This window comes from Chlamydotis macqueenii, chromosome 22 (assembly GCF_036417535.1).
Source record: "Chlamydotis macqueenii isolate bChlMac1 chromosome 22, bChlMac1.mat, whole genome shotgun sequence".
Lineage (NCBI taxonomy): Eukaryota > Metazoa > Chordata > Aves > Otidiformes > Otididae > Chlamydotis > Chlamydotis macqueenii.
This window is the reverse complement of record NC_141577.1, coordinates 3,055,692-3,077,277: the sequence shown is the minus strand read 5'-3', so window position 1 is coordinate 3,077,277 and position 21,586 is coordinate 3,055,692. Positions and strand designations below refer to the sequence as shown.

At 48.5% G+C, this 21,586-nt stretch overlaps 3 protein-coding genes across 5 annotated transcripts; all 3 read left to right on the top strand.

Annotated features, from left to right (window-relative positions):
* The first annotated feature begins 60 nt into the window (after nt 1–60).
* MRPS15 (mitochondrial ribosomal protein S15) lies at nt 61–7,293 on the top strand. The gene is made up of 8 exons (XM_086765195.1): nt 61–212; nt 1,357–1,419; nt 2,244–2,319; nt 3,128–3,176; nt 3,972–4,056; nt 4,926–4,984; nt 6,222–6,413; nt 7,122–7,293. The coding sequence occupies exons 1-8, from the start codon at nt 116–118 to the stop codon at nt 7,239–7,241; spliced, it is 741 nt and encodes a 246-aa protein (XP_086621321.1). The 5' UTR covers nt 61–115; the 3' UTR covers nt 7,242–7,293.
* Nucleotides 7,294–8,788: 1,495 nt separating this feature from the next.
* Nucleotides 8,789–20,048, top strand: OSCP1 (organic solute carrier partner 1). 2 transcript variants are annotated; one of them, XM_086765005.1, is made up of 11 exons: nt 8,794–8,916; nt 10,514–10,543; nt 14,216–14,370; nt 15,050–15,217; nt 15,840–15,920; nt 16,449–16,552; nt 16,934–17,062; nt 17,609–17,678; nt 18,366–18,505; nt 19,194–19,257; nt 19,836–20,048. In XM_086765005.1, the coding sequence occupies exons 1-11, from the start codon at nt 8,805–8,807 to the stop codon at nt 19,950–19,952; spliced, it is 1,170 nt and encodes a 389-aa protein (XP_086621131.1). In that variant the 5' UTR covers nt 8,794–8,804; the 3' UTR covers nt 19,953–20,048. The 2 variants fall into 2 exon arrangements, with proteins under 2 accessions (XP_086621130.1, XP_086621131.1); XM_086765004.1 differs by lacking the exon at nt 10,514–10,543 and having other exon boundaries at nt 8,789–8,916.
* LSM10 (LSM10, U7 small nuclear RNA associated) lies at nt 19,953–21,058 on the top strand. 2 transcript variants are annotated; one of them, XM_086765006.1, is made up of 2 exons: nt 19,953–20,069; nt 20,479–21,058. In XM_086765006.1, exon 2 carries the CDS (start codon nt 20,486–20,488, stop codon nt 20,855–20,857), a length of 372 nt encoding a protein of 123 aa, XP_086621132.1. In that variant the 5' UTR covers nt 19,953–20,069; nt 20,479–20,485; the 3' UTR covers nt 20,858–21,058. The 2 variants fall into 2 exon arrangements, with proteins under 2 accessions (XP_086621132.1, XP_086621133.1); XM_086765007.1 differs by lacking the exon at nt 19,953–20,069 and adding an exon at nt 20,159–20,175.
* The last annotated feature ends 528 nt before the right edge of the window (nt 21,059–21,586 follow it).

Sequence of the window (21,586 nt, the reverse complement as noted above, 5' to 3'; positions counted from 1 at the left end):
CGACCCGCGCCCCGCCCATCGACGCGCTCGGCTTCTTCGCCCTCGCTCGGCGCTCGGCCGCTCAACCTGGGCAAGATGGCGGCGCCCACGGCGGCGGGGCCGTGAGGGACGGGCGATGCTGGCGCTGCGGGCGGCGCTGGGCCGCTGCTTGGCGGGGCCGGCCCGCGGCGGGGCCGCCGTCCTGGGGAGCGCCTGCAGCGGCGGCGGGGCCGGTGAGGCGGGCGGGGAGCTCGGGCCGCAGCGGAGAGGCCGCTGGGAGGGAGGGTGGAAGAGGAAGCGGGGCCCGGCGAAGGGAGAGGAGGCCGGGCGGGGGGCACCGGGGCCGAGGGCGAGGGGAGGGGGCGGTCTTGGGGTCGAGGGTGGCCTGAGGCGAGGGGGAAGGCGCCTGAGGTGGCTCTGAGAGGGCACAGGGCGCTGGGTGACCTCGGGGAGGGCCTGGGGTGCTGCTGGGGAGGCAGGGCGCGGGCGGGACCCCGGGGGTCCCTCGGGGCCGCAGGGAAGGGCGAGGGTGAGCGGCGCTGAGCCCCCCCGTGCCCGGGGCAGGCTGGGCGGCGGGCGGGGGCGAGGGCCAGCCAGCCCCGAGGTACCCGGGCCGAGGGCTGGGGGCTGGCCGCGGAGCCCGCCCCGGGCACGGCGGGGCCCCGCCGCAGCAGCTCAGGCGGCTCCCGGAGCCGGAGATCTCTGGGGCGAAGCTGCGGTGAGCGGGGCCGAGGTCGGGGCTGGAGTCCCGGCGTGGCTTCTGCGTGTGGATGCAGACTGACAGAGTCTGTGCTTGAAAACACATCTGAGGCACGGGTGAATAATCGAAGCAGATATCGATTCTGGTAGCAGGGACCTTGAAAGAGCAGCTGGAAGAGTTCATTCTTGCAAGGTCAAAGAACGGCTCCAGGCTGCTGATGAATATTGCCGTCCATATCAAGCCGTGCCGGTCAAAGGTTGTCTCTGGGTCTCACTGCCTCTGCGCTCCGCTGCTGGGATAGTCCGGAGCAGCCCGTCTAACTCACATTAAATTCCTTGAATTAGTTCATCAGTTTAAACCCTCTAAATGAACACAGTTCAGCTGGGGAGTACTCGCATTCTCTGCTTGGTGTCTGTAGTCTCTTCCTGCTGCTCTGTGCTTCTCATCAGTTGGGTTCGGATCACCCTGGAGCAGCACGGCTTCACCCGTTTGTTTTAGCGCCTGCGTGAGAACCACGCTGAACTGTTCCACGCTCCTTTGGGACAAAAGACCTGGCTGGCCACTGATCACCTCGGAGTCTCTGACAAGTTTTCTAGTACAGACTGGGCTGTAATTAATGTACACATAGGTTAAAAAGTGCACGCAAGTCTGATAAATCTTTGTTTTCTTCCATCAAGCTTGCAGTCCCTTTATTCAGACAGCCAGATGTTACGCCAGACCCGTGAGAAGAAAGAGGAAAGGTATGTCAGCATTAACAGGACCACGTGGCAAAATGTTTTACTGTGGACATGGTCAGAGTTGTACCCTAATGCTGCAGGAAGAGGGTATTTGGGGAAATTAGTGGTTTTCCCTTTAAAGATGCAGAGCTCATCATGAGAAGAGAGAGGAAAATACAACCCTTGTTGCAGGATTGTGCAATCCTGCAGCTTCTTGATGGGTAATTACACGGGTGAGGGAGCCAGACTCTTCTTAGTAGTGCCAGACAGGGTAATGAGGGGCAGTGGTCCCAGGTAGCGGCTCGGAGGTGTTCCAGCTGGACACAAAAGAAGGATTCCCTGGGAAGGCAGTGCAGCGTGGGAAGACGCTTCACAGAGGGGCTGTGGAATACCCATCCTCAGCGGTTTTCAAGGCTTTGCTAGACAAAAAAAAATATGACAGTCCCACTTCAAAGAGGAGATTGGACTAGAAACTTCATAAGGTCCCTTTGTAAACCTTTTTGTCATTCTGTGCTTCCAGAAATACTTCCTTGCAAGCTCAAAAGTTATTCAGAAAATTCAGCAGCTTGTTCGCGTGTGGGAAATTAGCAATTGGCATTAGCAGGAGATCACTGATCTCAGTGGACTGTACACCATGTTGTAAATCCGGCGTGCTGAAGGCAAGACACCGGACCGATTTTATCCACTCAATTCCTGCCATCTCAGCTTGATCTCTTGAATTATTCCTTCTTGTTTGGAGCATACAATCTATTTTCTTTGCAGCTTGTTTCCTCTGATCTAGTTTGCTGGCGTGTTCAGAGCTCTGACTTTGTACTGCTCTTCCTCAAATGTCAGTTTTCTCTTTGTAGACATCCCCAGCCACTTGGATGATCTTCCTCCCACAATGCTGAAGAAAGATTATGCCAACGTCCCAGTAATAAATAGGTATGATAGAGGGAAAGGGAATGACTGTTCTCTTCGGAGATTTGTGTCTTGCACACAACCACAATACGTGGAAGCTGTCACCAGCTCAGTAATTAATTAGTGCTTTATGCTCACAAAAATTGCAAAGTAGTTTTAAAAGTCAAATTCACAAAAGCTGTCTGGTGAGGTTTTTGTTTAGTTAACGTAAGATAAAGTGCTGGTTGCCCACATCTTCTGTGAACTTTGTAGTCCAAAGAAAAAAGAAATAATCTTGAAATACTAGAAATAATCTTATTAGACATAATCTGTGCTTATCTTGAACTCAGGTGCCAGAGAGTGTGTAGCTCAAATTCAAAATGAATGGCTGCTTCTGAAATCTGGACGTGGAGTTTAGCATTTCTACGCTTTGATTGCAGAACTGCTCGTGTGTGGTGCATGGAGAGCCCCCAGTGGCGTAACTGGGACTGTCAGAGACCTTTGAGTGAGCCGGTCTTCAAACTCATTATTTTCTCCTTGTGCACTTACTTGGGGGTTAATCTTCAGCACCCACTTTGCACATAATATTGTTTTGGGAATTGATGAGTCTTCATCATGATTTGAAATAACGGTGCTTCCCACAGCAGTTGATGCTTCTGTAATGTCAGCCACGATTTTTTTTAGGAATGCAGGAGGAGTTTATGGCTGACACGTCTGGGAGGCGAGGAGAGTTGCTGTAAATTTGTGGAATAAAAGCTGATAAAAGTTACTATGTTCTGAAAACCTAACCTCATTTCTGTTGTTAAATGTACTTCGTTTCTAGCTTATAAACTAATCTGCAATCTCCTTGCAGTGTTGACGATGTAGTGAGAAGACTGTTGTCACTGGAAATGGCAAGCCAGGTTAGTTTCGTTCTACTCGCATAAAAACCTAGAAGATTTAATGAGCACCTTTGTGTAAGACTTGTCTATCTTGTTAAAAGCCCTTCACTTCATTTTTATGTGTTGCTTGGTAATTGTAAATCTGGGGCTGTTAAATACATGACAGTGATAAGTTTTGTATGCTCTTAAAATTTATCATGCTGCCTTCTTTGTGGTAATAACTGCATACTAAAAGGAGAGCGGAAAATACCAGGCAGTCACGGGGGAGATGAACTGTTATGTTACTGCTGATGGTTGGCCTGCGTTCCAGAAAATAGTACACTGGACAGCAGATGTTCTTCAAATGACTTTTACTTTTTGTATTTCCAGAAAACAAAGCAAGCAAATCATAAGGTAGCACAAAGATTTCGCCATTTCTTGCTGCTTACCACTTAAGCTTAAAAAGATGGGGAAAGTAAAGGCTGCTGCCGTGTGAGGTCAGCTTCAGTTCTCTCTTCTGTTCATGCGAGCAGCGGGGCCTCTTCAACGCCCTTTTTCTGTGATCTTGGCAAGAAGGGTGTGCCTGGGCTCATGGTGTGAACAATGGTGTTTCTGTGTTCTGCTGAGATCTGTTTGTACTGCCTCGCTGCTGTACTCTGAGCGCTGCCCTGCAAACAGCAGGTCCTTTTTTGCAGCACTTTTTACACATTTTGTGATGGACACTGAGTGAAGCTATTCATTACAAAGCCTTTATCTGGGCGTTTGGGAAGAGAGCTGGAGTATCTCAGACCTTTGGTGTTCCTGAGAAAGTGACGAGCTCTTTTCTGTCATCTGCAGAAGGAGAAGGTGAAAGTAAAGACACAGCAGCTGGTGGAGAAGGTCAGGAGGTCTCCCAACGACAATGGCTCCTTTGAGGTGCAAGGTAAGTTAAAAAAGTAGAAGGATATTGTTGGCAGATGATACATCTCTGCTTTTATTCATCTATTCCCACCCCAGCACTTCAAGTTTCCTGTATCAGTTAGGAGAATCTCCTTCAGGAGAGGACGTGAGAGGCAGGTAGCCTGCAGTAGGCCCTGGAGGACCTCTTCAGGGTTTGGAATGTTCCAGAGGCAGTGCATGCACAGACTGGCAGATGTCTGCCAGGGCGCTTTCCAAATTCCTACTCCATATCCACCCTCCAAAGGCAACGTGCATTATTCTGCTTGAAGTGCTCGTGTGACATGAAGCATTGCACTGCATTCGTTACCAAAATTAACCACTAGATTGAGCCATGGAACCCAAATTTCCCTCATCAGTGCAGAGATGCATGTCACACTGCCATTGACCAAGATGCACTCCTTTGTACTTCAGTTTCTCAGGATGCCACCAGCACCTTTCTCCAAAGCCTGAAATTGCGCAGAGCTGGCTGCTGCTCTTAGAAAGAACCTCCTCGTTTGTGTCTGTTCCTCCAAAGCGTAACCCAAGTGAAGTGAAATGAATGTAAAGTCACCAGTAATTAACCAAGTGCAAGAGGCATTTTACAGCTAAATGCATATGATCTGTTGTTAAAATTCTAACCTCTAATTAAGCAGCTCCATAATAGTAACCGTTCTGACTCTGGTTTATGTAGGTTGTATTTTGTGGTTTGTTTGGCACTTACTCAGAGGGCTGTGGGGTAATATTTGCCGTGGTGCAGTGGGTGCCCAGAAGAACAGCAGTCCTCAACTGGCAATTTGAAGGGAATGCAAATGATACTGTCTCACCCTGGAAAGCTGCTGCTCTCACACGGCTTCTTGTGTCTGCTCTTTATAGTTGCTATGTTGACTGCCAAGATACGCACTTACGAGGAACATCTTCAGAGGCATCCCAAGGTAACTATCAGTAATCTGAGCCCGCACGTCTGAGGCAGCAGCTGTGCAGGTTGTTTTCTCATCTTAGAACAAAAGGATTTTAATTCTGAGGATTATGGCTTTCCTAAGAAGGTTTATAAAGTAGCTATAACTGTTCCCTGGTGCCAGTCTGGGAAGCTGCTGGCAGGCACGGCTACGTTCTCACAGAGTGAAATGTGGAGTGTGTTCTTTTTTGTTACTGGATCGGTGGAAGTGGCTGAACAGATACCTTTGTACGGAGTGTAGGTAAATTCATCCTTGCTGCAGGTGTGGCTGCACCGCTCAGTTTTCAGTGTAACTGATGTTATCCCTTCAGCAGCTGTGTCCTCTCTTGGTTCTGCCTGTGAAAAAGTTTAGCGGACAGGACCGTGTTAATGCCATAATGACTACCTCCCTACCTAAAGCTACCTGGGTTCAGAGCCCAAATCTGGAACATCACAGCTATGAATTTATGACAAAATACATCAAAGATTCCTTATGCAGTGCAAAAGGTGGGAAACGGATTAATTAACTGCATTTGAAAAAAGTGCGTCATTATTTGTTATAAAAGCTTGAAGGGCAAAACAGAGTAGAATTCTGGTTTTTTTTTTTTAAGAAGCCAGAGGTTGTACCCAATGTGTTGGCAGAAGAGACCTTTTGAAATTAACTTGGATGACACCTGCTTTTTACACAAATTGCTGGAATAGCATAGGGAAACGTCTCCCATGGGGGATTGCTCTGAATGGTGCGGCTCAAGCTACGTATATTGTCTTCCAAAGAACAACCCAAACGGTCAGATAGAGCCAAGTCACATTTTATTTTCTCATTTAATTTCTGGAAAAACAAAGGTAAATGCTGCTCTGTTATCTCTGGAAGAATACATTTGAGGGGAAGCAGAGTTTTGATCCAGTAGACCTCGCCTATGGCCTTTGCCTCCAAGCTCTTGCAGCTTTTGCCGCCACCTGACACTGCATACCAGTTGAAAACAGTCTTCAGGGTTGGGGGATGAAGATGCAGACACAGAATGAAGAAAGCAATTTCAGTGAAAAGTAAATTAAGTCTTCTCCAATCTCCTTGTAGTGACCTAATGTGCTTGCAGCATCTGCCAAGAAAAATGTTTCCAAGATACTGTCCTTAACCTGATTGTTTCCTTTCAGCCATAATCTGGTCTATTCTAAGTAATTTATTGGAGTGGAAGTATAATCTGTCTGCAATCTAGTGAACGCTAAGTCCTTTACAGGATAAAAATAACCGTCGTCGCATGCTGATGGATATAGATCGTCGGAAAAAGCTACTTGCATATCTTCGCCGTGTCCGCTATGATATCTTTGAAAACACCTGCAAGCTGCTGAATATCCAGTACACCCTGCCCCCTCCCTACACCAGAAGGATCACCAAGCGCTGGCTTGTGAAGAAGGCTTTGTGTGTCAAGGTATGGAGCAATCTGGAGAGAGCCACGTAGCTGGAGTAGAAAGAATGTCTTTATAGAAGGGGACAATTAAGACAGTTAGAAAAGACTGATCGATAAGTCCTTTTAATCTGTGCTTTGAATTTGAGGAGACAATGATCGTGTCTGTGGAGAAACACGTAAGCTGAGCTCCACAAAAGACAGTTAAGTGGCAGGCAGTGACGCCTGTGCTGTGGATGTGCTGTGCTTGAGAACTTCAGATTGTGCTACCAGTTTGCTCAGAAATGTACAACTCAGACCAGCCTGGTATGGGAATTAATATGTAAGACTGTTAAATCTGATGGCAGAGATGTGGGTACGCCCACGGTCTGCTCTCGTTTGGTCTAACTACATTGGTGTAACTGCCACGTGCAATATATCTCGGTATAACTGAGCACAGTTCAAAAAGCTGGGTGTGCTGTCAGTCTGTAAATACTAAGTTTCAGTCCAATGAAATTATAAACAAAAGACTGGGTAGCTCTGACGGCAAACCTCCAAATGGTACCCGGAAAAGAGGACTGGCAGGAGTCCCGGAGGAGGTGCGCGGGAAGGAGAGCTGATCTTGCTGCACGCCGTGCCTCCTGGCCTCTGCTGCAGGAACTTGGGTTCGTGCTGCATGCGAGCAGCGGTCGTGGGGCAGCTCTGCTCAGCAGCAGTGGCTTTGTCTCTCACCTCCTTGTGCTCCTCCCGCAGGTTTTTCAGGAGGTGAGGAAGCTGAAAGCAGCTGAGAGATTAAAGCAGAGAAGAGAGTGGCAAGCAAGAGCGAGAGCTGCAAGGGAGAAAGAGGCGCAGCGCGAGGGGACGCCCGTGTAGCGGCGCGTCGAGGCTGTGAGCGTCTCTCTATCAATAAATAACTACGTAAAGACCTAAAGCCTCTTTGCTTATGTGCGTATGTGGTCGTAGAATCATAGAATGGTTAGGGTTGGAAGGGACCTTCAAAGCCCACCCAGCCCAACCCCCCTGCAAGGAGCAGGGACATCTCCAACCAGATCAGGTTGCTCACAGCCCCGGCCAACCTGGCCTGGAATGTTTCCAGGGATGGGGCATCCACCACCTCTCTGGGCAACCTGGGACAGTGTTCTATAACTCGCATTGTAAAAAATTTTTTCCTAATTTCCAATCTAAATCTACCACCCTCTATTTTAAAACCATTACTCCTTGTCCTGTCACAACAGGCCCTACTAAACAGCCTCTCCCCATCTTTCTTGTAGGCCCCCTTGAGGCACTGGAAGACTGCTCTCAGGTCTCCCTGGAGCCTCCTCTTCTCCAGGCTGAACAGCCCCAACTCTCTCGGCCTGGCCTCATAGGAAAGGTGCTCCAGCCGTGGTGAGCACCCAGAAAAGCGCAGTGAGTGGTTTAAGCGTTTTAGAAGTTTAATTTAAGGCTGATGCGCTGGTGTCCTGGTTCTGGCCAGGATAGAGTTAATATTTACCTGAGCTGGGTGGAGAACTGAAGCTGGTAGCCCCTATGGCTGGGATAGTTAACTATCACAGCTGGGCTGTGCTGGGAGCAGTTCGATCTGTGCGAGAGGAGGACGCAGGGGCGCTTCCCCACCGCCTCGTGGCAGGGACGTCAGTAAGCGCGAAGGCCTCCGAGCAGCGTCACGCAGCGAGCTGGCGGGATCGCGCTGGCAAATCGCATTGACCCAGCTGCTCGGCAGCACTCGGCAGGGATTTGGGCTGTGGGACGACAAATGAGGAGAGAGAATGAGGTGAAATGCTGCTTATTTGGGAACAGAGCAGCCCTGGCAGTAGCTCAAACCACCCTTCCTCCTCGCGGGAACGCACAGGTTCATTTGGAGCTCTGCATCTGTAGAAATCGCGTTAATAATCAAGTTTGATATTTCCCGGCGGACTTGTAAATTTGTGTTTGTTCTCTGGCAAATCATTCCGCTGTCGTTCCCAAACTTGGCGATTGTGTGTGTTACACCGAACCCACCGGCGGCGGTGGCTGGACTAAAGGAGGATTTACTAACGAGATCACCGTGGCCCCGTTTGCCAGCTTTCTGTGGCTTTCACCAAAATCCCCCCGGTTCCTCTGAGGCGGGGTGTACGCGGTCATCCCATGAGGCTCCGGGCAGCACCGGGCGCTTCTTTATTCTATTCAAATTTCTTAATTTAAATGATTTCCTTGCAAATTCTTCATTTCCACTGATTAAACCGGTATTTCGGCCTTCACGCGCCGCGGGTGCCCGCGTTCCCGCCAGCCGCCTTGCACGCGCAGCGGCTCCGCGCACGGGCGGCTCTGCGCGCGCGCGCACGCGCAGGGGGCGGGGCTTGCACGCTCGCCCCCGTGCCGCCGCCGGCCAAGGCGGGGCCTCCCCATTGGCCTCTCGGCTGCCCGGCAACGGCGGCGGCGGCGGGAGCGGCGGTCGCCATGTCGGTCCGGACGCTGCCGCTGCTGTTCCTCAACCTGGGCGGGGAGATGCTCTACATCCTGGACCAGCGCCTCCGCGCCCAGAGCATCCCCGGGGAGAAGGCCCGCAAAGGTGAGCGGCGGGGCGGCCGGCCGGAGCCGCTCCTGAGCCGGGGGCCGCCCCCCGCGGCCTATCCGTGCCGTGCGGGGCCGGGCCGGGCTGAGCGCGGGGAAGTCGCTGGCGGTGCCGGGGTGACCCCGAGGGACGGGGGGAGCGGCTCTGCCACGGCTGCCAGTGCCCCGGGCAGGGAGCTCGCCCTGGGGTGCTGGTTCTCTGTGTGACGGGAACGCTTGCTGTGCTGTTACTGGGAGGGGGCTTGGGGAGTAGCAGAGCATCGCAGCGTCTGTCGTGGAGAGGAGACTTGGGCAAGTCGTTTCCTCCCCACGGTTTACCAGCTCCATCACAGCAATTAACCGTGTGTGTGTTTTTCCTGTCTGAAATTTGAAGCAAAGTCTGTTGAGCTAATCGGCTCTCCTGAGGTTTCTGTGGTAATAACTGCCTGAAGGTATCGGCGAAGCCAATTTGTAAAATGCATACGGAGAAGCTCGAAGTTTAAATACATTTCAGTGTTTCTGTACTTGTTTCAGAGGTTAGAGCTTCAGAAATACGCTCCTGGAATCAAAATAACTCAGGGTTTGGGCATCCCAGTCCAGGTGTTGGGAGGCCAGATTGCCTTGCAATTGGAAGTAGGAATAATTTTGTAAAGCCTGTGCAGAAGAAGCACGCGCAATTGCGAAAAACTTCAAATAACATAATGCAGCCCCTGAGACCTTTATCTGCTTTTTATAAAAATGTGTCAGTCAAGCATTTTGTCAAAATTATTGTAAAAGTAGAGCCCTGTGCATTCGCATGCGTGCACAAAAAATCCAGCTTACAGCTGAGCACCTCTTTGTTTACCACTTATAAATTAAAACTCCTTTGGTTTTAAAAATTCTCGCAGCTTCTTGCCATGGGATGGAGAATGCGCTTCAGGGAACCGTAGTATTTTGTAATAGAAGTCAACTCAATGTTAACTCAGTTCTGAAGAGGGTGTTACATTTTTTTCCTTCTCCTGCCAATCCACTGTGAAGAAGTGACAAACCACAGCAAAGGTTTCAGTACAGCAGTGCGGTTTTTAATTATTCGTGTGTGTCTTCGGAGAATGAGCTGCCAAAGGTTGACTGCTATTCATACAGGTCTAGCTTGAGAGCTGAAACTACCTCAGCCTTGCTTGGTGGAATATCTCAGCAGGAGAACCAGATCTGTACTAGTTTATCCACACAGGTATTTTGTCTTACAAAGAACTGGGTGTTAATTTTACTGAGATGTGGTTTTGTCCGCCCTGCGGGGTTTGTTAATGCTTAAAGCTGTTCACTCAAATATTTCTCACTTGAAAGTGCAAAAAACAGCTGAAAACTTTCCAAGCTCAATGCAAAACCTGCTAAGATCCAATCAAGGGTAAAACCTTATCTCCATTGAAGCAACAGGATCTTTTCCAAGGGGAGGGCACGGTTTCGTCTTTTGTGTGCTCATTGAAATTGAAAGATGTCAAGTAACCGAAGAGTTTGTTCCTGTTAAGCACAGTCCGTTAGTTAGATTTATTTTTTTTTTAGTTTATTTCTTTTATTCTCCTTGAAACTATTGTTCTTACTTCTTGAACCGATGTTTTTGTTTTATATGCTTCGTGTAGATGAATGGACAGATGTGGACAGGAAACGAGGTACTGTAATCTTCTAGCTGCATGCGGTAGACGAGCACCACTACATGCACACATGAGGCTCATTGTACGTGAACACACTGTGTGCTGTTCCTGCAGCCTTCTAGTCATAGTGTCAAAGATGACTAATAATACCCACCTTCCATTAAAATGCACTTTAACTATAGATCTTAGAAAAAACAGACAGTATCTCAAAATCGTATGGCTTCAAAAATAAGTTGCTAATTTAACCAAGACTACAAATAGATCAAAACTTTTGATCCTAGCGGTCTTTCTAGCCAAAGTGATATTTGTATTTTTCTAGCATCGTATTAATGCAAGCATATAATTGTGTGAGCATTGTGAAGGTTGTTTTTCTGCTTAAATGCAGGACTATTATGTATACTGCATTTTTCCAAGGTTTTTTCTAATTCGTTGCTTAGGTTTTTGACAGGTGAACTCCAGCATTTCCATCCTAGCTGCTTCTCCATCTCTGCTAGTGGTCACCACCCTTGCAGAGTGGTCACAAAGGAGCAGGTGCCATGCTTCAGCCAAGCTCATCTTGACTGAAATTATCCCTGGAGGTGGGTTTGAGCTGCACCATGAGGTTCTGCAGGGGAGCAGCTGAGGTGTGAGCGTGCGTTTCCTTCTGGACTCTGCCTTGAAATGGTCACCTCCAGCAGAGGGATGCAGTGAGGAGCTGGATGAGGAAATGTGTCTCTTGAACCATCTCAGATTTTTTGCTAGGTGAACACAAGTAGAACTTGCAGTGCCTTTTTGAGCAGCTCTCTTTTAAGAGAGGTCAGGGTTATGATTTGTGTTTTTCAAAATAAGCATAATTTGTAGGTTTTAAATATTTACTGAAGATAAATATTGATATCCTGGCGTTTGACCCAGCTTTTTTTTTTTTTTGCCACCATTATGTACTGTTTTCAAGAACACGTTTTTGCAGCTTTTAGTATGTCAGAAGTCTAAAAGATGCCATATTCCTCTTTTATCACATCCAAAATGATGGTGAGTTGTATGAAAGCCCACTTTATCACATGGAGGTGGTAGCAGCACAGATGCAGATCCCATGTTGACCAACCAGCTTCTTTTGTGAGAGAAAAGTTTCCCTGTGAACGCTGTTCTTGGGGCGATCTCTGAAGAGTTACACGGAGCAACCAGCCGGGTCTATTGCTGATGAAGCCGTGACAAGGCGGCTTCCTCTGCCTTTGACCTTGTTACCAACTATGAACCTGTTGCAAGTAGAGTGTGTGACTGCTTTGGAATCGCAACTGCCCTCTGCTGCCTTGAATGTCCTCCAGGAAGCACAGGCATAATCCAGGCGTAAAGACTCCAGTCTCATGTCACGCATCCGAGCCATGTTACGTGACAGCGCGCTAGAGGCTGGAACGTGTCTGTCACCAGTGACGTGGCACGTGTAGGCGAAAACCACCGTAAATCCTCAGCTTCTCCTCTGTCCATCGCATTGTCTATACTTGGTTTCCCTCGCCTCATCCCAGTTGATGAAACCCCTCTCTGCTAAACTGCTTTTATGCTATGTTGCCTGGCGTGCCATTTTCCCTGAGCTAACACTCCTTTCTTTGTTGTTTTCCGTTGTTAGAATGATGTAAATCTCTCCCTAGGGACTACCTGTGCTTCCAGATCTCTTTGCTGTGTCATTATCAAACATACCATGTGAGATTTGCCCTTTACCATGATTTTTTAATGTCTTTCTCAGTTCTTTTTATAGCCAATAGAAGAGGTTTTAATTTCAGAAGATAATTTATGTAAGGCTGGGTGTGTGGTTAACGCAGATCTTCCGATTCCCTTGTGAATGTCTACCAGCTACCGTCAGCGTACTGGGACGTTGTCAGTCTCCTGACGGTTTTGGTTATTAGTGACTCTCCGAGGATGGAGGAGAAGCCTTTGTGCAGACAACACATGCAAACAACTTTGAATTTTTTTTCTTGATAGCACTACAGGGCAAAAGTTCTTATTTTTGTCTTAACTGATTACTTGCAAAATGAAATATATACTAATACACTCTTTCCGATTTTCTCTACTGAAAAGTGTGGATTTTTGCCCCAGACTGCAAGGCGGGATTGTTTTATGGACAGTTTCTTTGAAACAAAGCAAGGAGGGGGAGGATTTTTTTTTTCCCATTTGCAATTACAAAGTATATTTGTAATCCGTGCTGCTCAGAAACTGAGCTGAGACCTGTCTGTATCGGTTTGGTACTTAAAGCCGGAACTGGTGAGCCCCGTTGGGTACAGCGCGATGGATGCTGGAATGTCTGTGTCACCAGTCATGTACACCAGCGTAGGAGGAAACCTGTAAACATCAGGTTTAAGCAGGGAGAGCAAGTCTCATCGGAAGGCACTTGCCCTGAGGAAAACAGCTCTCCGTGTCTTGGCGTACCTAGCAACATTCCCTGAGAGTTCACCACCTAGGAAAAGATGAAGTGACTGGGACAGTAGCTTTCTTTTGGCTGTTTGCGTAGCTTCAGTACCACAGCTGGGAAAAGCCAGGTGTCTAACCCACAGGGAAGAACTAGAGCAGTACTTCAAAGAGCTGCTCGCTACCACTATATGTATGTTCACTTTTTCTTTTTTTTAATACTAATTCTGCTGAGATTTTTCTAATCCATAAGAATCAGCTGGCATTATGAGCTTTAGTAACAGTCATCTGCTTAGAAAAAAATCATGCTTGTGCAGTAATCTATGAATTGAAATCTTTTATTTTCCATTTTTTGGTAGAGAAATAAATGCTTCTTTATGATAACTCTGTAGAATGTATCAGATGTATGATAAAAGTATCAGATCCAGCACAAAAGCTAAGATATTGCATCTGCTTGAATCACTGCAAAATGTTTTCTATCTTCTTTCCATTAAAAGCTCGATAACCAGAGCATAGCCCTTACACTCAGTACTCCTGATTTCTCCAGGCTCTTGAGTAAGTCACATAACAATTCCATGTCTAAATCTACACGTATTAAAAATGAAGCCCACATAAGGAAGTCCAGAGTTCCGTGCTTTCGAACTGCCCTAGTATCCACAGTTGTTGCTGTGCGAGAGCCCTGGATGGCCTGACATAAATCCCAGTGTTATAAATGCCTCCTTCAGTACTCGTTGAGCGTTAATCCGTTTAACACAAATGCTTGAAGGAGCTTTGAATCGTTCAGGAGCTTCTGTTTAGAAGGAAAAATAGACTAATCGTGTCAAAGGCTAAAGAGAGACCAGGCGGAGTCAGCTGGCTGTAGTTTGCAAAAATCTAGACCGATGTAAAAGAGCCTTCTTGGGAAGCAGAACTGTAGCTTTTATAGATAATGCATGCAAGAGTAGCCTATAAAAATTATTTACAAAGGGGAAAGTGCCAGCCATTGCTGTGAAAACAAGGCAACAAAACCAGTCTTATTCCCACTGGAAAACGGGGTTTGTTGTCTACAGTTTGAGTAACGTTTCAGCCCCTGGGAACAGTCAGCAGGAATCATGCTGCTCACTTAGACCAATGCGGGATTGAGAAAAGTGTTGATGTTAAGAAGTGAGGAGGAAGAAGTTCCTCCTCCTTTTTTCTTTTGTGGCTGTGTTCCTAGTCTTCACAGGTAAGCGTTCACGTCAGTCCTCCCAGCTGTCAGTGTCCAAGTTCTCAGTGGGGAATGAATCGGATGAATGTGCTGTTTCTGAAGGAAAATCAGACTCTTTCTCTTTGCAGTTATGAATGACATCATCACAACCATGTTCAATAAAAAATTTATGGAAGAGCTGTTTAAACCGCAGGAACTCTATTCCAAGAAAGCTCTGCGAACAGTGTACGACCGGCTAGCTCACGCTTCGATCATGAGACTGAACCAGGCGAGCATGGACAAGGTAAAAACGACCACCTGCCCAGTCCTCACTGTGCTGGACTTCTGTGCTACTGGTCACGCGTTTCTGATTGCGATAATTAGTACATGGCTTCACCTCACTGTAATTTTGAAGCATTTTGTAACAGCTCTCTTTCCATTTGCTTTCTTTGTAAAAATGAACAAAGTCAAGGAAGCTTTGAGGCAATCCATGGTAGCTTTAATAGCCAAGAGTTTGATTTTAAGAGGTTCAGTAAGCATTCTTTAAGTTTATTGGATTTTAAAATATATATTAAAAATATATACATATGCAGATGTGTATAAATACATATTTTTTTTTGTATACATACTCACTGACACTCACTGTTTTGCAGGTGTTAGAATTTTTGCCTGCAAACAGTATATCCAGCAGAAAATTTTGAAAAAAAAAAGTAGGAACTGGATTACCTGAGAGAGTTCTGCCTGGGTGTCACTGTTGAAATTGGCAGCAGTTTTAAAGGCAGTTGGGGAGACCAGCAGGAGGGCTGATGATGTGATTGCAGAGGTCTTATTTTCTTAGGAAATAAAGCTGAAATGGTTCTTCTTAGCACAGGCAGGCGCTAGCCTAAGTGTCTAAATCCCTTTCTACATCAACGTGAAGCGACCTAAGGGGTGTCGCTCTCTCTGTTGTGATGGAAACAAAATTTCCCCATGTTGCTTTGCAGCTGTACGACCTTATGACAATGGCTTTCAAATACCAAGTGCTGCTGTGCCCTCGGCCCAAAGACATTCTGCTCATCACGTTCAATCACCTGGACGCGATCAAGGATTTCATACATGATTCCCCTAGCATTCTGAACCAAGTGGATGAAACTTTCCGACAGCTCATTGGAGTAAGAATCCTTAGAAAAATGGTGGGAGGCACTGTGGTTTGAGGTTATTTAATTTTTTTTTTCTCTTTGAAGCTAATCGTAGAGACTAAGTACTACATCAAGTGTGGAGACTGATATGTTCTCACCCTCAGAGAACCATCCAAATAACCTTCCCCTCTGTTTAACCAGAAGGAAACAAATCAGCCTCCCAGTTAGCAAATTTTGCTCCTGTAACTGCTGTAATTCTTTGGACAAAGAATATGAGTGTCCCAGTGAAAGGGAACTGGTTTCATGAAATGGTAAAAGTTCTGTGAATTCATTAAATGTTTCCAAAGGGCTTCTGGAGAGGGAGAGGTCTACGAGTCAAGTGGTATTTTTCTGCTGGCCCAGTTCAAATCACTACATTGCTTATTCAGCCTGATCAGAGTCTCCACTGACTTCAGCAGAAATTAAGTCAGTCTCTTAGTCATGGATAATAATTATTGATAATGACCAGCAGCACCCCCCCTTACGTCATTTCTGCTTCCCCTGCCACACACGTACCAGTTTTGGCCAGCAGTATTATGATATACTTGTTTCCCCCTTTACCTGGCTTGGATGTGGTACACGTGCAAAGCCTTACGTGATGGTTTTTCTTTTCCAGACATACGGCTGTCTCTCCGCTGGCGAATTTCAGCTCATCAGGCAAACACTTCTCGTTTTTTTTCAGGACATGCACATAAGGGTAAGAGCCCAATATACTACTCAGGAAGAATGGAAGGGAGTTTGTGGCTAGAATAAAAGGTCTCTTGTTACAATTACACTGTAGATTTGGTTTTGTTACTTATGCTTTTCAGTCACCTCGATGTGCTTGTAATTTCACTCTTCAAAAATTCACAAATTGAGCACATCTACTACAATAATAATAATTCTAAAATGTCACAAAAAAGGACTCTAATAGTACAGATTTGCTAGTTGATAAATATGTTTTTCCTTTTAGTAGAAACTTGATATGAAACTCATAACCTGTGCTTGATGTTCTCTAAATAAATTGGTCATACTCAAGTGCATAAACAGTACCTATTTTTTTTAACGTTAGATCAGTGTGCCCATCCTCTGGGCCACAATTCCATATTACTGGCTTTGGTCTATATCATATATACATCAAAATCTCTAGGAAACCTGCCCAGGAAAGCTGCAAGGTCAGATTTCAAAGAATTCGGATCAGAAGATATGTAATTGATTTTCTCAAAGGTGGAATATTCTTTTGCAGGTCTCTATCTTTCTGAAGGATAAAGTGCAAAGCTCTAATGGTCGCTTTGTGCTGCCAATATCAGGCCCTGTTCCTTGGGGTACAGAAGTTCCAGGACTCATCAGGTGAGTTCTGAACGGCTGCTTCTACTGTTTGCAGTGCTTTGCATGTACGGCTGCTCACGGAGGAACAGTCCGTCGCAGAGGTCTAACAGGAATCGAGCTCAGACTGTCATTCATGTTGTATGGATAGCTGAACCTCTAATAGGTACTACTTAAAGGGCAGGATTTGGGACTAAGTCACCCAGCAAGAAAATACTAAGCTGTTTCTGGCATTTTCTATTCCAGTAAATTAGCTGTTAGTAATTTATCCTATAAAATAGGCATTTACCAACATACGGAACAGGGTTTTATTCCTCTCTTTCTTGTGCAGTAAGCAGAGAAAGTCAGTACTGAAAATCAAAAACAAAACTACTAAATACGTTTCATTAATGACTTGTTTTTAAGGATGTTTAATCACAATGGAGATGAAGTTAAAAGAACCGAGTTCACCACTGATGGAAATTACGTTACTCCACAAAGGGAAGGATCTTTTGATCTTTATGGAGACAGAGTCCTCAAACTTGGAACAAATATGTACGTAATTTTTGTCCTATGTAGAAATGTGAAGTAAATGTTGATGGTTATGGATTTGTTCAGAAGCATGTCCTCAGCCTTGTGTATTTTCGCCTCTTTCGCTATTATCAGCTTGACATTTTTACAAAGTGATGTCCTGAAACACGACGCATCTGGACAGATGCGTATAAAGAGCTGTGGAAAAGAGCAAAAGGTTGATTTATGTCTACAGTTGAGCTGAGTAAAGAGTGTCCTCATCTGGTACTGCATATTATGTGAAATGTAATTTAATTTTAACTGCATTCAAGAAATCCTTTATTTTCTCCACGTTTTTCTTAATGTAATTTTTTAATTCAATGAATAAGAGAGAGCAGTGTTCTTACAGCTTTGTCACTCACACATTTTAATGCCTCAATACGCCATAAAACTGAACTGTAACTTCTTATTTCAGTTATTTACAGTCTTCAGAAAAATATCCTAAAACCATAGACAGTGTACTGTTTCCTCCAGTTCCTGTATCCCAAACAAGTAACAGATTGCTCTTCCTCATTTGTTTTTTCCCTCTAGGTACAGTGTTAGTCGGCCAGTGGAGACACACGTGTCCGGATCATCCAAAAACTTGGCATCCCACACAAAGGTCAGTGATGTTCTCTTCCTGTCACTGGTCACCTGGCTAACTAGTCTGTGTCAGTGAGTCCTGCAGCCGCTCACACGTGGTGGGAGCGTTTCCTTTGAGCAGTTTCACCGCATCCAACAGATTTTTACATTCTGCTTCCCTTAATAGACGGGATCACTGAATGAAACGCTCGCATCCATCATCTCCGCATCATTTACTGTACAGTTGCGCTATCTTCCCCTTTGTTCATCTCCTCAGGGAAACACTAACCATCTTTATACTCTACACTTATGGGATAAATTTGGGGGAACCTGTTTAGTTCTTCTCGGAGCCCCATCCAATGCTCCGCGGTCCCTTTTGAGCTAGGGGAAGGGCGTGTTTTCCTAAAGATTCTTACACACAGGCTTATGCACTGGTATACTTGCTTCCTATTTTAATCTCTTCAGAAAACAGAAAGCTGGTTTTATCCATTTCCCAGCCATTCAATTTAGCTGGAAAATCATCTTGTCCTATGTCTATAAATTCAAGCAGGCATTTTAAATATATAGCTGATAATTACTAGTTATCTGCACAATCTGTACCATTAACAATGCAGAAATTTATTTATATCGCTCTGAAGAACATTTATGTAAGATCAGAAAACGCAAATTTTGACAGTCCTCATCTCCCTGGTAACCTGACCAGTGAACCCACTGCTGTTTGCTGCAGGAGAATACAGCCCCCAACCCTCTCGCTAAAGAAGAACTGAACTTTTTGGCCAGGCTGCTGGGAGGTCTGGAGGCCAAGACACCTGGTTGCAGCGAGACGGGATTCCGACTGAATTTGTTCACAACGGACGAGGAGGAAGAGTACGCTCAAATCTTTCTTGGTCTGGGGTTTGTGGTGTAGCGCCACATGGACAGCCCTGGAGACTGGAGCTGGCCCATAGCATTTTCTTACTCTGGTCCAGATGGTCCCTGCAGCAACAGAAGAGGAGCGGTATCCCTGGCTTGACCTTTTTATTCCGGCGGTCAGCAAGGAGAGCCGTTTCCCTTGTAGCGTCTCCCGTGATGCAGGGCCTTGCACCCCCTCCAAGTGAGACTGGCGGTCAGCAGCAGCTGACGATCCGTGCTGAGTTCTGTCCCGCAGAACAGAGACATCCCTTCAGCCCTTTTAGCTCTCCTCTCCCCCAGCTCGCGTACCTGTTTCAGAGATGAGAGTGCAGCTGCTGGAGGTGCCGAGCCTGACAGGCTTGAACACCATAGCCCCCTCCTGGCAGGGAGCCCGCACGTAATGAGACTTTGTTATGATTTCTGCAGAATGTTTTTACCTACTTTTAATCTCAGCTACAGAGATATTCTCACTGTTCTACACTCAGCGTAAAAAAATCCAAGATGGGGAAAAGGCTCCAAACTGGGGTCAATACTTTAATTTGCCTAGTAAGAATAGGGGTGTTGTCCAAACATCACACCTACAGAAGCCTCAGGAAATACGGTATTTATAATTTACTTGTATGTCTTCATGAGACTAAGCACTCTTTTCATGTTTTTAATCAAGACATGCAGCATTGACTAGACCAGAGGAGTTATCTTACAAGGTTATCAACATCGAAGCCACGCAGGTACGTACAGCGCGTTGCAGGTCTTTGATTCTCACTGTTCCTGCCTTGCTAAGAACTGAGTTTCACCCAAAGCAGTAACTTAAAAATACAAATTTTCCCCCATTTCATTTAAGCCCAGAAATAGGTCACGGCAGTACTTTCTGCCAAGCCTGTGGACTGGGCGACTGTTTAACAAGAGAACTTGAAAGCTGACAAACATCAGCGCAGGTTTTCAGCCACAGAGGATGGAGAACTGTTACTGCGTCATTTGCCTGCTTGCGGTGACAGCCTAACGCCTGCAGCCCTTTTTAAAGGGCTTCGCGGGCATCAGCAGGCAGCGGGGCACGCCCCAGTACAGCCCAGTGCGTCCCAGTAAAGGACCATGTTAGCAAGCAGTGGGGTGCCCCCCAGCAGGTCCCAGTGCAGGCCCACGCTAATGGGCGGTGGGGCCCATCCCAGTACTCCCCAGTAGGTCCCAACTGCGGGCCCACGCTGGCGGGCGCTGGGGCCCGTCCCAGTACCACCCAGTAGATCCCAGTGCGGGCCCACGCGTCGCGGAGTGCGGCAGGCGGGCTGAGGCGCGGCCTCTCTCCCCGCAGGAGCCGGGGCGGCGGGCGGAGCTGTCCCGCATCCTGGGGGAGCTGGAGGTGGCGGAGCCGCGCCCGGCGAGCTCGGAGAAGGGCGAGGAGCTGCTGGCGCTGATGGACGGGCTCTGAGCGACGTTACCGGTCCCCGCACAGCGCCGCTGCGGGCGGGACCGGGGCGGGGCGGGGCGGGGCGGCGGCGACGCGCAGGCGCGGCCGCCCCCGCCCCTTCCTGCCGGCGGGCGGGCGGTGCGTGTGCAAGGGGAGGGGCGGGGTGCGCGTGCAAGGGGAGGCGGCGGCGTGCGGGGGGCGCGTGCGGAGCGGGAGGGGAGGGGAGGGGAGGGGCGGCGCGTGGGTGAGTGTGCAAGGGCGGTTTGCATGCGGGTGCGGGGGGGGGGGGGGGCACGTGGAGAAGGCGAGTTGCGGGTGGGAGAGGGGCGGTGTGCAAGGGGGGGGGGGGCAACGAGCACCCCAGTGCGCGAGGGGGGGGGCAACGAGCACCCCAGTGCGCGAGGGGGGCGCAGGGAGAGCGTGAGTGACGGGGGAGAGGGGCAGCGTGCAGGTGAGCGCGGTACGAACGCACACGAGCGTGCAAGGTGCGGAGGGTGGGTTTCCCGGGGCGGCGCCCAGCACGGCGTGTCGCTCTTCCCCGCCGCAGGCGCGCGATGGAGGTCAGCCACTCGGTCAAGGAGCGCACCATCGCCGAGAACAGCCTGGTCATCCTGCTGCAGGGCCTGCACGGCCTCGTCACCACCGTGGACCTCCGCGACGAGAGCACGGCCACGGGGCACGTCACCAACGTGGACGCCTTCATGAACATGCGGCTGGCCGAGGTGACCTTCACGGACAGGCAGGGCGTCGTGTCCCGCCTGGACGAGCTCTTTGTGACCGGCAGGAACGTGCGCTACGTCCACATCCCTGACGAGGTGGACATCAGGGCCACCATCGAGCGGCAGCTGCAGGCCATCCACAGGGTCCGCTACTTCGGGGGCCGCGACAAGGGCAGGAAGGAGTTCCCCCGCGCCAAGCACAAGTGAGGCCCCCGCGCTGCCTGCGGTCCTGCTCAGGCCAGGATGGACTTGCCCTTTGACCAAACCACCAGCGCCTCTGCGCCTCGCCCCGGACATCCCGCCCCAGGACTTGGGGCTCTGCTGCTCCCCTGGCTGGTGCCTGTGGGGGAAGCAGTTTGGTTTTTTGTTTTGTTTTGGTTTTTTAATGAAAACCCCTGTTTAAAAGGGTCTGTGATCTCGCAGCTCATTTCCTGTTCTGTTGGTAGCTACTCGTGCCCCTCCTCTGATGGCCAAACAAAGCCCTTCTGGCCAAAGCTGCCGCCGTCCTGCTGCCCGCAGCTCTGCCTTGCTCCGTTCACAGCGCTCGGGACCCTGCTGCTGCCGGCGTCGCTGCCTGCAAGAGACAGAGGTCCTGAGCCGAGGAGGTCAGGTCACGGTTGCGGTCTGTCCTCTCAACTTCCTGCCAGACAGCCGCCGTTTGGAAAGCGTTTGCCGGGAAGAGAGCGAGACGGATGGCCATCCGGAGCGGAGCAGGGCTGAGCGCGGAGGGGAAGGGGCAGCACCGTCTGTCTGGGAAAGTGTGAAGGTGCTTCGCCCAGGACACGGGGAATGCTGCCGCCGGCTCCTCCGCTTCCCCGCTCCTCCGTGACCCGCCAAGCTCTGCAGCGCTTCGTCAGCCTGGTGCGCGTCTGCCAAAAGCACCGCGGAGCCCACAGAAGGCTTCACGCTGCAGGGATCCCCCCGGTGCCCCGTGCC